This window comes from Phasianus colchicus, chromosome 1, assembly GCF_987193195.1.
Source record: "Phasianus colchicus chromosome 1, bPhaCol1.hap1.1, whole genome shotgun sequence".
Classification (NCBI taxonomy): Eukaryota; Metazoa; Chordata; class Aves; order Galliformes; family Phasianidae; genus Phasianus; species Phasianus colchicus.
The window spans coordinates 121,627,626-121,640,973 of NC_143436.1; the positions used below are offsets into that span (position 1 = coordinate 121,627,626).

Below are 13,348 nucleotides of genomic sequence, written 5' to 3' on the forward strand. Positions count from 1 at the left end.
CCAAGAAGGTCAATGGTACCCTGAAATGCATTAAAAAAGCCTGGCCAGCAGGTTGAGGGAGGTGATCCTCTGCCTCTACTCTGCCCTGGTGAGGCCACATCTGCAGTAGTGTGTCCAGTTTTGGGCTCCTCAGTTCAAGAGAGACAGAACTTCTGAAGAGAGCCCAGCAGAGGGCCACAGAGATGATGAGAGGCCTGGAGCATCTCCTGTATGAGGAAAGGCTGAGACCTGGGGCTGTTCAGCCTGGAGAAGAGAAGGCTGAGAGGGGGTCTTATCATTACAGGGAAGGTGACTAGTGGATGGGACCAGGTTCTTTTCACTGGTACCATGAAGCTGGATCATGAATCCACGATCACGGGAGATTTTAAAGAAATAAGAGGAATTGAAGGATACTTTGTTTCTCAAGCTTTTGGCACAGCTGATCTATCTATGGTCAAGATCATTCAAACGATAAGTGGAAAGATAAGGGAAAGGGCGTAATACACCGGGCTGAGGGAAGAACAGGCAGCAACAGTGGTTTCTGCTGCTTCGGGAACAGCCCGGAGACTCGGGCTGACAGCAGCAGACGGACTCCGGCTTTGCACGGGCACAGGGCGCTGCTCACCCCCTCCGAGCACAGCCGAGCTGGGCCGCCACTTCAAGTAACAGCAGTGACCGCGGGGAGCGGGCGGTGCGCGGAGGCGGATTGCCCAGCGAAGGGCGGGGAAGGAAAGCGAGGCGCGAGGCGCGGTCGCCCCGACGGTGCCGCCTCCCCTCAGTCCCGCTCTGGTGGCGGCGGGACGCGGTGCGCCCGGGGCTGCGCTTCCACCGGCCCTCAGGGCTGCCCCGTCCGGGAGGGCGGCGCGGAGCTCGGCCTTCGCCTCGGCGCCCTCGGGTGCCGCCCGGCCGGGCGCGGCCGGAGTTCGCCCTCGGGCTGGCGATGGGGCGCGGCCCCGCCTGAGCACCTGCCGGCAGCCGCCATGGAGAGCCCCGCGGGCGGCGCGGCGGCGGAGCCGGCGCACGCCGGCGCGGAGCCGGAGCCGCCGACCCCTGTCCCGGCGGAGGGCGGCGGGGAGACGGCGGAGGGCGGCCCGACGGCCCCGCGGTCCCGCTGCCTGCGGGCCGTGTACGTGCTGAACGACCCGCCCAAGGCGGGGGCCGGGGCGCGCAGCCCCGAAGCCGGGGCGAGGCAGTGCCTGCTGCGGGCGTGCGAGGCGGAGGGTGCGCAGCTCGGCACGGTCAACTTCGGCGAGTTGGACTTCGGGGAGACGGCGGTGCTGGACGCCTTCTACGACGCGGGTGAGCCGGCGGGGCGGGGGGCTGCGGGGCGGGGGCTGCGGCTCATCTACAGCGCGCACCAAGCCTCGGGACAGCGGCACTCTCGCTGGTGTAACTTGCTGACAAGCCTCGCCCGCCTCTCGGTCTGGCTGAAAGCTCAGAGCTGGAAGCAGCCGCTCTGCTGGTTCTCCAGGTGCCTCCTGCTCCCACTTGTTGCTCTGAATTGCAATGCGGCCAGTAGGACAGAGCGATCTGTATTGAGCTCTGGTGAGTGCTGTGTTCGGTTTTGCACCACTCACTCCAAGAAAGACATCGAGGCTCTGGAGCGTGTCCAGAGAAGGCAGCGAAGCTGTGAGGGGTCTGGAGCATAAGTCTTACAGGGAGCAGCTGAGGGAACTGGGATTGTTCAGTCTGGAGAAGAGGAGGCTCAGGGGAGACCTTACTGCTCTCTATAACTGCCTGAAGGGAGGTTGTGGTGAGGTGGGAGTTGGCCTCACAGGTAACAGCAATAGAATGAGAGGGAATGGCCTCAAGTTGTGCCGTGGGGATTCAGGTTGGGTATTAGGAAACATCGCTTCTCAGAAGGAGTGGTGCTGCAGTGGCACAGGCTGCCCAGGGAGGTGGTGCAGTCACCATCCATGGAGGTGTTCGAGAACTGTGTGGATGTGGCACTGAGGGACGTGGGCAGTGGGCATGGTGTGATGGGTTGGTGATTGGACTAGGTGATCTTAGTGTTTTGTTCCAACCATAATGATTCTGTGATTCTAAGGAAGTGTAGAAGCACACTCTGAAGAAGTGGACCTGTTGGTGTCGCTTGCTGTCTGGGCTCCAGCTGATTACAGGTCTCTGTTGGTTCAAAAGGATCCTGCTCTCTCTTCTCCAGCCAAACGACTTGAATGGTTGGACAGCATGAGAAAGAGTCATATCCTTCTGAGCAAGCAGGGAGAGGAAGCCCCTAAGTCAATAGATATTATTTAAAGTAATTAAAATTAGCGCGTGCACAACTTCCATACTGATTTTTCTCATAACCTTATGGGCAGGCTTCAGGAAACTGGGGGAATCCAATGACTCTGAAGAGGAAAGTACCTTGAAGTCCACATTTATGTCATCTTGCTCAAGAATGTGCTTTGTTTTGCTCTTGGGACAAGTTAAGGGAGACTTTTTAAGACTTTGTTCTCATTTTAAATGATGATTCCATTTCATCCTTCAGTAAGTCCTCCACATTGAGAAACAACACATCGTTTTGGCTGTTTACTAACTTCTCAGATGGGATTCTGTTACGACTCCCTTAGCAGGGTTGGAAAGTGTTCTCTATTCATAGCAGATGCACTCTCTATGTCTCTTAGGACACAACCACAAGCAGCAGCTTCTGTGTATCTCCCCTGTTTTTCTTTGTGTTATCCTCCTGAAGGGAAGTGTGATACCGTACTGCTGGCCTCATCAATGCCAATTTTTTTCTGACAGTCCTATTTATGTATAGGCACATACTTCCTCTGCACTGCATTGAGAGCTTATTTTGAGACAGTTATTCATTTTCTTAAGTTCCTGTATTATTAAATAGGTGTCTCTTGCCTGGGATTGTGCCTAACTTTGCCAACTTCTTCAGTATTCAGGGCATCTTGGAGAACTGAAATCGCTTTATGCGTGATTAATGTAACTTTGTATTACTGAACTGCCTTACTACTGTGACGTTGTTATCTCTGCACTTAGTTGGCAAATGTTTTATATCACTTTCCTATCTAATTTTTTAATTTTTTAAAATTAATTAAATAGTCCTAAATTGAGAACTGTTCCAAAGAGACTGCTCAAAACAGGCTCTGCATTCATACCTTTTCAGTAGCAATGTTTTAAGACCAGTCAGGGGAATGACTCTGTAATCGATGCCCTCATTTAGCAAACTTTTAGGTTAAGGCATCTTGTCATATTTGTTACCTGTATTAAGAGAAACCCCTAGCATGAGTCACTGTTCTCAGCCAGCCCTGCAAGCTGTCCAAAAGCAGAGGGGTTTATTTGCCCCCATGTACATTTTTTGGAAAACCGTGCAGAATGTTACTGCTATGTTAGCATTTACTCACTGTTAAGAATCCCAGATTAACTGCCATCAACTACAGTGTAACGCTGAAAATGCAGGCATCCTTAAATAAAAATGAATACATTTTTGAGTATGTAGGTTATTATCCAAAAATGCTGAAGCTGATAACTGTCTACTCCTAACATTCTCGTTCAGCTATCCCACCATTTCTTTAGTCTCTGAAAAACCAGTCATTTTTTAATTTCTCTATTTCTGTATATATGATTTATTGTTGTCATATTCTTTTTGTAGAACGTGTGTTGGATTGGGGCTGTCAGCATCTATTCAGTTTTTAACAAAGGCCATTGTAAATGTTGCGTGGTTAACGTTGTGCTCAGAAATTGTGTGTTTATTAAAAACAAAGTCCAGAGAGATGTTATGCCATTGTGATACCTATGGGATGTAGTGCAATGCGTGTTTACTTTCTGTACGTCATGGGCAGAACTTGAAGAAGCAGTTCCTATTGCTCTGTTATGACAGTTGGGCTTTTCTGATAGTTGCTTGCTTGCCTTCTGGTTTGCCGGCTGAAATCCTGACCAGCACATATCTATTGACACTTAATGACTGAACAGTGACTTCTTCACGTTCTGAATGATATCAGTGGGATCTTTGATTGAAGCTCTATCTGCTACTCTGCTTTTCCCACTCTGCCTGAAGTTGTGGCCATTAACTTTAGTCAGAAGACACCCTCCTGAAGCAAGTTGATGTATTTTATTTAGTATGAATCTCTGATACCGTGATTATTGGAGTTGGTGCCTTTTTGAGGACAAAACCAGAAATCTTTAAGGATGGTGTACAAAGAGAAAGAATAACAGGAAGCTCTTTTTGCTGTCTGCAGGCAGAATTTCTGGAAGATGATTTCTCAGTAGGCCACTGAGAAGAGTGTTCAAAAACACTTCTATGCTGTAATGAGAGTGTGATGTCCTTTTCTTCTTGAGCATACTCATTACTGACTTCCCACCATTTGAAATCTTATCATGAATAGAAGTGTGATTTATGTCTTAGGTATGTTAATGCAGACCAGCAGGTAATGCAGAATGACTCTCATCTTCAGAAATCACCAAACTTTCTATGGTGCTTTGATAAAAGGGGACTTGTAAGTTCTACAGCTCCTGTGAGAGCAAACTTAGGATAAATGGTGAAATTAGGGCTTGTTAACAAGATGAGCTCTCTTTGCTCAGATTGTTCTAGAAACAAGCAATCAACAAAGTAATTTATGTGATACAGAAGCGAGTGGTGGTATCTATGGAAGAAAGAAGCAATCAGGGGGAGGCTTGGAATATTTCTTGGATCATTTGGCCATGATATTTTGAGATGATAGCAGTCATTGAAGTCAGCAGCATAAAAGTCAACTGAAAGGAAGACAGACCAGGCAGAGACTGAACTATGAAGGAATAAAGCTAGGATTTGCCTGAGAAAAAGGTTACTCCTGCAGCAATCCAGGAAACGGTATGTCAGATAGTTATCAGTGTAATTGAATATTTTGAAGTCCATTTCTGCTATTTTGCTACATATGAACTTTTCTTACCAGCATCCTGCATGGTAAGGCAGCCTCAAATGCATTGTTGGATATCCTGATTCCTGTCCAGCAGCTCTCTCTTCACTCACAGCCAGCGTCAGACTGGAGAGGGCTTCCAGGCAGAGCCTGAAAGGTGGGTCCTCCTTACACTCCATCATAGTTGAACCACTCTTAACGTTACCCTGATTTCTTGTCCCTGAAACTATTTTTCTTCAAGCCATGAAAGGGAAAGGCAGCTTGTCTGCTCTGGGTCCTGATTTTCAGATTGGCAATGACTGAAGCGACATTGTTGCCCATAGCCAGCTACCGCCGTGAAGCCCTCTCCCCTCTGAAGGCTGGCATCCTCACTGCAGAATTGGCAGGAGTGCTTCAACACCTACAGTCGGAGGCAAGGATGTCAGGATAAAGCAAACATTTATCTTCAAGCTAACACACAGTGTGGCAACTGGTGTCACTGAGCTGGAGGCGCATGTTTGCCTTGCTGCCTCTGCTGCAGGAATTGTGATCTCTAACAGGAAGGTGAGGATGACAGTTGAGGGCAATAACCTTAAATAAACGTCAACAAACCTTGCTGCTGCAGTTTATCTTTGCTCTTAGGTGTGACAGTGAGTGGTGGGAAGGGGTGAAAGGTTGGCTGTCTGTCTGATGCTTACTTCAGCAGGCAGAGGTAGCAGTTTTACTGAGGAATACTTAGTATTTCTCTTTTCATTTCTTCTGCAATTGGCCCAGTGACTGAGGGTGTATTTTCTTTTTAAATCTGAGGAGATATGTGCACAGTGTGGTATGGAAATGTGAAGAGAAGCAGTAAAACCATCTTCAGAGCAGGAAGGTGGTAGCCAAGAGGCTGGGACTGACTAGGTTGAGTGTTGTGCTGCTTTAATACAACAGCAGAGCTGTCAGGATCTGATCTTTTATCTCAGTGTGATACTGCTTATGCAAAGCAACTCTGGGAGGCTTCAGCCAAGCACTTCATTGTGCCACCAAAGTAAAATATTTTGCTAACAAGACTGTAATATAGTAGCATTACAGCCCTTTTATATCCAAGGACGTGAGGTAAATTTTAAATGACAGTAGCAAGCTTGATGCAGTCCATCAAGTGTTTATGTTACGTTGTTCTGATACATCCTAGGTGCTGTGATACAACCATTACATTCAAAATGTGTATTTCGTTTTAATGATATTGGGTTCAACTTCCAGTATGAAGTCATCTTACAGGATTGCTTACTTGCATTCAGAGATATGTATGCTTCACTCAACATTATTTTCACTGTCAACAGTGAAACATAGCTGTATATCAGCCTTGTTGCTCTTTCAGCATGTAGCTTGAAAGGCTTCGCTTTGGTTTAGCTTGCCTATAGGGTTATGAAATAGCTTTCTTGATGTCAGCTGGACAATATTAGAAACACGTAAGCAAGTAATCATAAGTAGGTTGTGTTGAGTTCATTCATGTTCCTGTGCTGTAAATATCTGCAGGGTGGATGTCAGGTGGATGGGAGCCAGGCTCTGTTTAGCAATGCCCAGTGACAGAACAAGGGGCTGTGGGTACGAACTGGAACATAGGAAGTTCCATATGAGCATGAGGCATGTGAAGGCAGCAGAGCCTCGGAGCAGACTACCCAGAGAAGCAATGGAGTCTCCTTCTCTAGAAATATTCAAAACCTGTCTTGATGCTTTCCTGTGTAGCCTGCTGTAGGGAACTTCTTCAGCAAGGGGTTGGACTCGATGATTGCTTGGGACTGGTGCTCTTTAACATCTTTATCAATGACATCAACGACGGAATTGAGTGAACCCTCAGCAAGTTTGCTGATGACACCAAGCTGAGCAGTGCAGTCAATACATTGGAAGGAAGGGATGCCATTCAGAGGGACCTCAGCAGACTTGAAAGGTGGGCCTGGGTGAATCTAATGAGGTTCAACACAGCAAAGTGCAAGGTTTTGCACTTGGACCAGAGGAATCCATACAGACTGGAAGGAGCGGTCCTTGAGAGCAGCCCTGTGGAGAAGGACCTGGGGGTCCTGGTGGATGAAAAAAACTTAACTGAGAGAGCTGGGCTTGTTCAGCCTGGAGAAAAGAAGGCTGCGGGGTGACCTCATTGCAGCCTTCCAGCATTTAAAAGGGGACTATAAACAGGAGGGGAATCAACTTTTGACAAGGGTAGACAGTGATAGGACAAGAGGGAATGGTTTTAAGCTCAAAGAAGAAAGGTTTATATTGGATGTCAGGGGGAAGTTCTTTACAGAGAGAGTGGTGAGGCACTGGAACAGGCTGCCCAGAGAGGTTGTGGATGCCCCACCTGGAAGTGTTCAAGGCCAGATTGGATGGGGCCCTGGGCAGCCTGGTCTAGTATTAAATGGGGAGGTTGGTGGCCCTGCCTGCGGCAGGGGGTTTGGAGATTCATGATCCTTGAGGTGCCTTCCAACCTGTGCCGTTCTGTGATGATCTTCAGCAATATATTCCAACCTCACCTATGCTCTGTGTGTTCTGTCATGTCATGCTTTTATTACCTGCTTTTATTTATAGCTATATCTCACTTCCATTTTATCATGGAATTACACATGGTTATTAAGCAAATCACAGGTGTTTATGTATCCCTAGTTAAAAAGTAATTGATGTTCCTGTTTTGCAGATGTAGAAGTTTGAGGTACAGCTCTTCTAATAAGAAGTTGGTGCAGAACTGGGGCAAGAACTCCAGATTTTGGGGGTCCTTCTGCACTCTGCTCCAGCGGTGGCCCCTAGTTCTAATTCACTGGCTGTGTGTGCTGGCTGCTAATCCACATCTAGCTAACCTGTGGGCATGCTGCTGCTCTGGCACAGGCAAAGGAACAGCCCTAGCGCTGCCTGCTTGGGCTGCTGTCCCCTTTCATGCTCCAGTGATATTACATGACTGGAATTAGGCAGTCAGGTGTATAGGGTCACTTTTAGCAGGACTTCAAATTGGTGTACAGCTTGGTGGTGAAACTTGTGAACATGGTAGGCTCTTTCCCTCATGCTTCAGTGTGTATGTGAGTTGCTTTAGCCTCATGCTACCTTTGAACTCCAGTGCGTGTGCTTGAGACTGAGCCAAGAGGGAGCACAGCTGTCGTTTTATCCTGCTCCCAGGCTCAGGTTTGCTGTAAACAGCATAGCTCCAGTCTCTGCTGAGGTCAGTGTGGTTCAGCTGGCAGCTGCTGGTGGGCCAAATATGTATGATTCCACCTAGCCTGTTGTCTTTCAGAGATGCTGCAACTAGCTTGGAGGTTGGGGTGGCTATGGAGGTGTGCCAGGAGCAAAAGCTGCATTGCTGTGGTCTGTGAGGAGACAGCATGAATTCTGACTCTTAAAACTATGGATCACTGTACCATAATAAACTATGCTTGCTTTTCTACCCTTCAGAATAAGTTAGCCTCACAGAAGTAAATTGTTCTGCTACAGTGTTAATGCTGAAACTCTTCACTGGTACAAAACCCAATGCTCTCCCTGTTCCATGGCCCAAGCCACAAGCCTGCAGATTCTTACAGTCACTTGCTGTTGACTTTTTCTGCTAGTTTGAAGTTTTAAACTAATTTTCAGAGTGACTAATACAAATATTAGTGAGGTTTTTTTTGTTTGTTTGGCTTTTTTTCTGCCGAGTTTTGATCTGTGGTCTCTACTCTGCTACACCGTGATAACTGCGACAAAGCAATCCTAGGAGGAGCTGGCAGGAACTTGGGGTAAAGCAGTCTGCCTTAGCACTGAAACTAAACACTCACCCAGTCTATCCCAGTCTGCCCCAGAAAGGGGCAATACACAGTTCAGAAATCTTTAAAAGATCTTTAAAAGGGGAAATTTACTTAGTAGAAAAACTTGCGTGTGGTAATGGTGACCTTCATAGTATCTGCAGCCTTTTTTTTTTAAATAGTTTTTATTTTTATTTACTCATCATCTCCACATCTGTAGAAACTAAGGTCCTTCCACAACATACAAAGAAAAGCATGCTTCTGCAAGAAGTGCCAGGGACTTCATGAAATCTACTCGGTTGATTTGCAATAAAAAATTTGATAGCAGATTCAGATGTGTGATAAACAGAACGGTCCAACAAATCATCCTCAAAATGCAGTTAACAGTAGTTGAACAATTGAATTTACAATGAAAAATCCATTGTCTTGGGTTTTTATTAAATACTTGGTGCTGTTAAGCAGAGATATTGTCAACATCATGCTGGGCTTCATCTTATGACAATTTATGTATACGTATATTTTGAGATGAGCCATCCTGCAGTCTAATAAAAGATGGAGAACACTTTAAAGGCTTGTTATAAAAGTCACTGTTTTATGTGACTGTGTCTGAAAAGCAGCATGGAAGTGCTAATATTCCTCTGATAGAGATCCTGTGATAACTAGCTTGGAGTTGCATTATTTATTTACTTTTAGCTATGCTGTATTTTGAAACAGGGAATTGTATGGATGTGCTGTGTTAATTAACAGGCAGTGTTCATGCTAATGTTCCGCATTTGCAAGTTGGAAGTAATAACTCATACTGTATTTATAGGATAGTTAAAGTACATAATGTTGGTAATTCGCTTTGGGAATGAGGCCTTCTACTGAAATCCTAGATTTTATTGATCACTACTCAGTACCTGGAAATAGAGCTTTCTAATTTTTTAATGGGCATTGCACATTTCTGAAATTACAGTATTCAGTGGTGGATATGGATTTTTACAGTAACGCATGCAGCATTTAGGCAGGCACATAACGCTTGTGCTGTTTACAGGCAAGGTAAAAATAGCAGATTGGATCCACATCTGCCCAACATCCAGAATACTGAATCAAGAACTCTGTCTGTACGTGAGCGGAAGCTTTTTGGCTCACAGAGAATGCTGTGGTTTGTTTTATGTAAACTTCATTTGCATTTCCACTGTAACCATGCTGCCTGTTTTCAATTAACAACTTATCCATGAATATTGTACTTCCATGTGGGCCCTAAATGGAAGTCTGAGGTTCTATAAAGAGGAAATCTGTGATATAGTTATGAGACCAATGCCACAGTTTGGTATGGACAAGTGTAGATTTCAAGTGATGGAGATGTTTCTTGATCTCTGTTTTTAAATAAATGATTTGGAAGAAAATAAGGGATTTAGAGCAGGTAAGTTTCATTTATCTTTGTACATTAAATTTTTCATTCTTAAAAAAAAAAAAAAAAAAAAGCTCTTAAATAGCTTTACACAAACCTATAAACTTTGGTGTACCAAAATATTTCTATTTCTTCCCACAGTAGAGCCTTGTATTTTGATCAGTCTTATCTCTAACATTTCTTTGGGCAGAAGATAAAATGCAGCATAATTTTGTTTTTTCAAATGGTTTTGGTATATGTTATTGGCCAATGTGCAAAGTGCTCGGGATGTGCAGATTGGGCAAGCTTGTGCTGCTTCCCATCTAAGATATTCAGCCTTAAATGAGTGACTGAAGTCATTTAGGTTGGATAAGTGTTGAAAGGTTTGAAGCTAATTTGAACCTCTTTGGCCTTACTATTGAGAAGGAAGGGGAAGCCTTTCTTGTTGAATTTCATACTCTTCTTAATTGCACTTAGGTCAGGCGATCCCATAAAGAATTTTTTTTTTTTTTTAAGTTGTACTTCAATCCCTTTCATTGCCTCTCATGACCCCGTTGCCTCTCATGACTCAGTATAGGAAGTGCCAAGGGTGAATGAGAAGTTACATCAAGTTCAACTTTCTTATTTTCCCCTACTACAGGCAAGGTTCAAATTAGGTTCAAGGCTGGGTGCCGTTTTCTGTACGCTCTCTTAACTGGCAAGCTCAGCTCTAGTAAACATTGCAGTGGAAACAATCTCACATGACACTTGGCACACAGCTAGTGCTAGCGTGAAATGCCTGTTTTTAATTTATTCCACCGTTTCTCTCTGCTAAACAAGGTGGCAAAATGGCCGATTGTTCAGAAGTAGAGGGCTCCTTCACTTGCTAGGGAAATTTGGGAAATAATGTTATCCTCACCTCAGGCACTGAGGTTAGGGCACCACAGTGTAAGAAGGATATAGAGAGCATCCAAAGGAGGGCTACTAAGGTGGCGAAGGGTCCAGAATGTGACACTTGAGCAGCTGAGGCCCCTTGTGTTTGCTCAGCACAGAGGAGCTGAGGGGAGGCCTGATGGCGGCTGCAGCTCCTCACAGGGAGCGGAGGGGCAGCGCTGAGCTCTGCTCTGTGTGACAGCGACAGGGCCCGAGGGAACGGCATGGAGCTGTGTCAGGGGAGGGCAGCTGGGGCTCAGGGAAAGGGGCTGCACCACAGGGTGGTGGGCATGGAACCCCATGAAGGGCAACGCAGAAGGCTGCCCAGGGCAGTGGGCACGGCTCTGAGTGCCAGAGTTCAACATTCTCAGACATTAGGTTTGATTTTGGGTGGTGCTGAGTGGGTTGGACTCCATGATCGTTGTGAATCCCTTCCAACTTGAGGCATTCTGTGGGTCTGTAGAAAAGCATGCACAATATGAGATCTGCTCCTTGTGGCTGTCTAGTACCTATATCAAAGCTTTTAATACACTGAGAGTGTATAAGTGGGGGAAAAACTGAGCAGGTTTCTTTCTCAGGTAATCTGTGGTGGATAAACGTTTTTGTAGTGTTCTGGATATGTCGATTTGAAACCCTACATCAACCGCTGCTTATGGCTTTGGGAAAGGTGAGAAATAAGTGACTTCTGGAAATTTCATTTGCTTAATGTCTGTGAATAACAAGAAGGGAAACAGATACATGTTCTTTAAATAACTTTTGCATGCTGCTTTGTTAGTGTACATTTGGATATCAAGGTTGAATGAGCACATGGGAAGTGTAAATAGCTGTCTGTTTCAAGTTAGGATTCAGGCATATTGATTGCTTTGGAGATGATTAGCTGCTTTCCAGATGCACGACTACAGTTATTAAATCCAAGACTTTGAGCTGTAACTTGTGCCTAGGCTAAGCTGGATGGTAGAAAGGAATGGTTTAGGCAAAATAGAGGGAATTTTCTTCTCAGAAGGCACCGGCTTTGCTACAAGCTGCCTTCAAAATGAGGGCTCTGTTTTTCAGTTTTCCTGTTTCAGTGGGGCATATTGAGATTTTTTTTCCCCTATATATCAGAATACTAATAACTGTATGGCTGCCGGGTCCATCTCTGAGACCTGACTTTGTTTTAGGCTAGCATCACACAGCAGCTGTGGGGTACAAAGAAGCAGGAATGGGATTTGGTTGTGTGGGGAAGCATTCAACTCCTCAAGCCATGATACTGCCCTGTCTCTTCCTGCAACCCTATCAGCCTCCATCATGGGGTGCCTGCTGATCTTCTGCAGCTACTGAGGAAGGAGTGAACTGCTTTTCTTCACCACGTGCCCCACAGCTGCATGTCTGCTATGGTTGTATCATGTCTGAAGACTGTGTGGTTAAATGTTGGGTATTTTGCTTCTTAGGAACCATGGAGTCTCTGTCTCCTTCCACTTGGAGTAAATGATAAGTTCTGCTACAGATGAGTGTTTTGTCCAGTCTTCACTTGTTAAGAGGAATTAAGAGGGAGGGAGGAAAAAACAAAGGGGAATATTGAAAGTAACAAAAAGTTGAAACTTTAATCACTATTGCAGTGAACATTTGGTTAAAATTTTGAAGCATGTGCCATAGTGGCTCTTCTTTCATGATATTTTTGATACTACTTAAGCCTTATTCTTGATGTGATATTTGAGTTGTTTTAAAAACAAATGTGTATGCTATTAATAATCCTCAGCATATTTTAACATTATGCAGGTAGTGAGTATAGAGCATTTAGTACTATAATTTGGGTTTCTTAATGAAGGGCTTTTTTTCTTGAAACTGGGATTAATATACTGTTCCTTTTTACATTATACATGGTCAAATGGGAAAATTGCTTCGATTTACCCTTTAAAAAAATAATCAGCTGGATGTAGGGTTATATAGTTGAAATAACAGTAAGTACTTTGTTTTGGCACTCAAGAAATACGATTGTACAATTGTGAACAACAGTTCAAGAGGTGTTTGTGCAAGCATTATCTCAGCCTACACTTTATTCAGCTTCTTACAGTGATTTTCATAAAATGAAGAGGGCTTTTCAACTTTTATTTCTTCCAATTCATGTGAAGTCTTCTTAAGGCCTTTCCAGGAGGCTAGCAGGAAGCTGATAGCTAGATACCATTCACAGGACCAGTCAATGTCTGTCAGTGACAGAGCTTCTAACTGCTGCCCTGCTGGCACTAAAGCAGAATTTATCAATTTGTATTTAAGTTTCAGATCAGAAGTATCTGAACTCTAAGGGGAGGATGGAATGGAAAGGGAGGAAAAGTAAAGACCATGGGTCTTGTGAAAGAGCCAAGAGTTACAGGCAGGCATAAGTATTCATCTGTTTGGGCTGTGAAATTGCTCAAAAGCTAAGATCCAAGTGATAAGGTCTCTCCCTCAGTTTCCAACCCAAGAGCCTGGAGGAAATTGTGTAAATAGCGATCTCTTGTGCATGTCACAACTTTCATTTATTGGCAGCCTTGTCAGTACTCGCT

At 45.0% G+C, this 13,348-nt stretch overlaps 1 protein-coding gene across 1 annotated transcript in view; it reads left to right on the forward strand.

Moving 5' to 3' along the window:
* The first annotated feature begins 959 nt into the window (after nt 1-959).
* The window catches only part of MAP3K15 (mitogen-activated protein kinase kinase kinase 15), a 78,297-nt gene continuing 65,908 nt past the window's right edge, over nt 960-13,348 (forward strand). Inside the window, 1 exon segment of the mRNA XM_031599345.2 lies at nt 960-1,278. Coding sequence (XP_031455205.2) covers nt 960-1,278 — 319 coding nt within the window.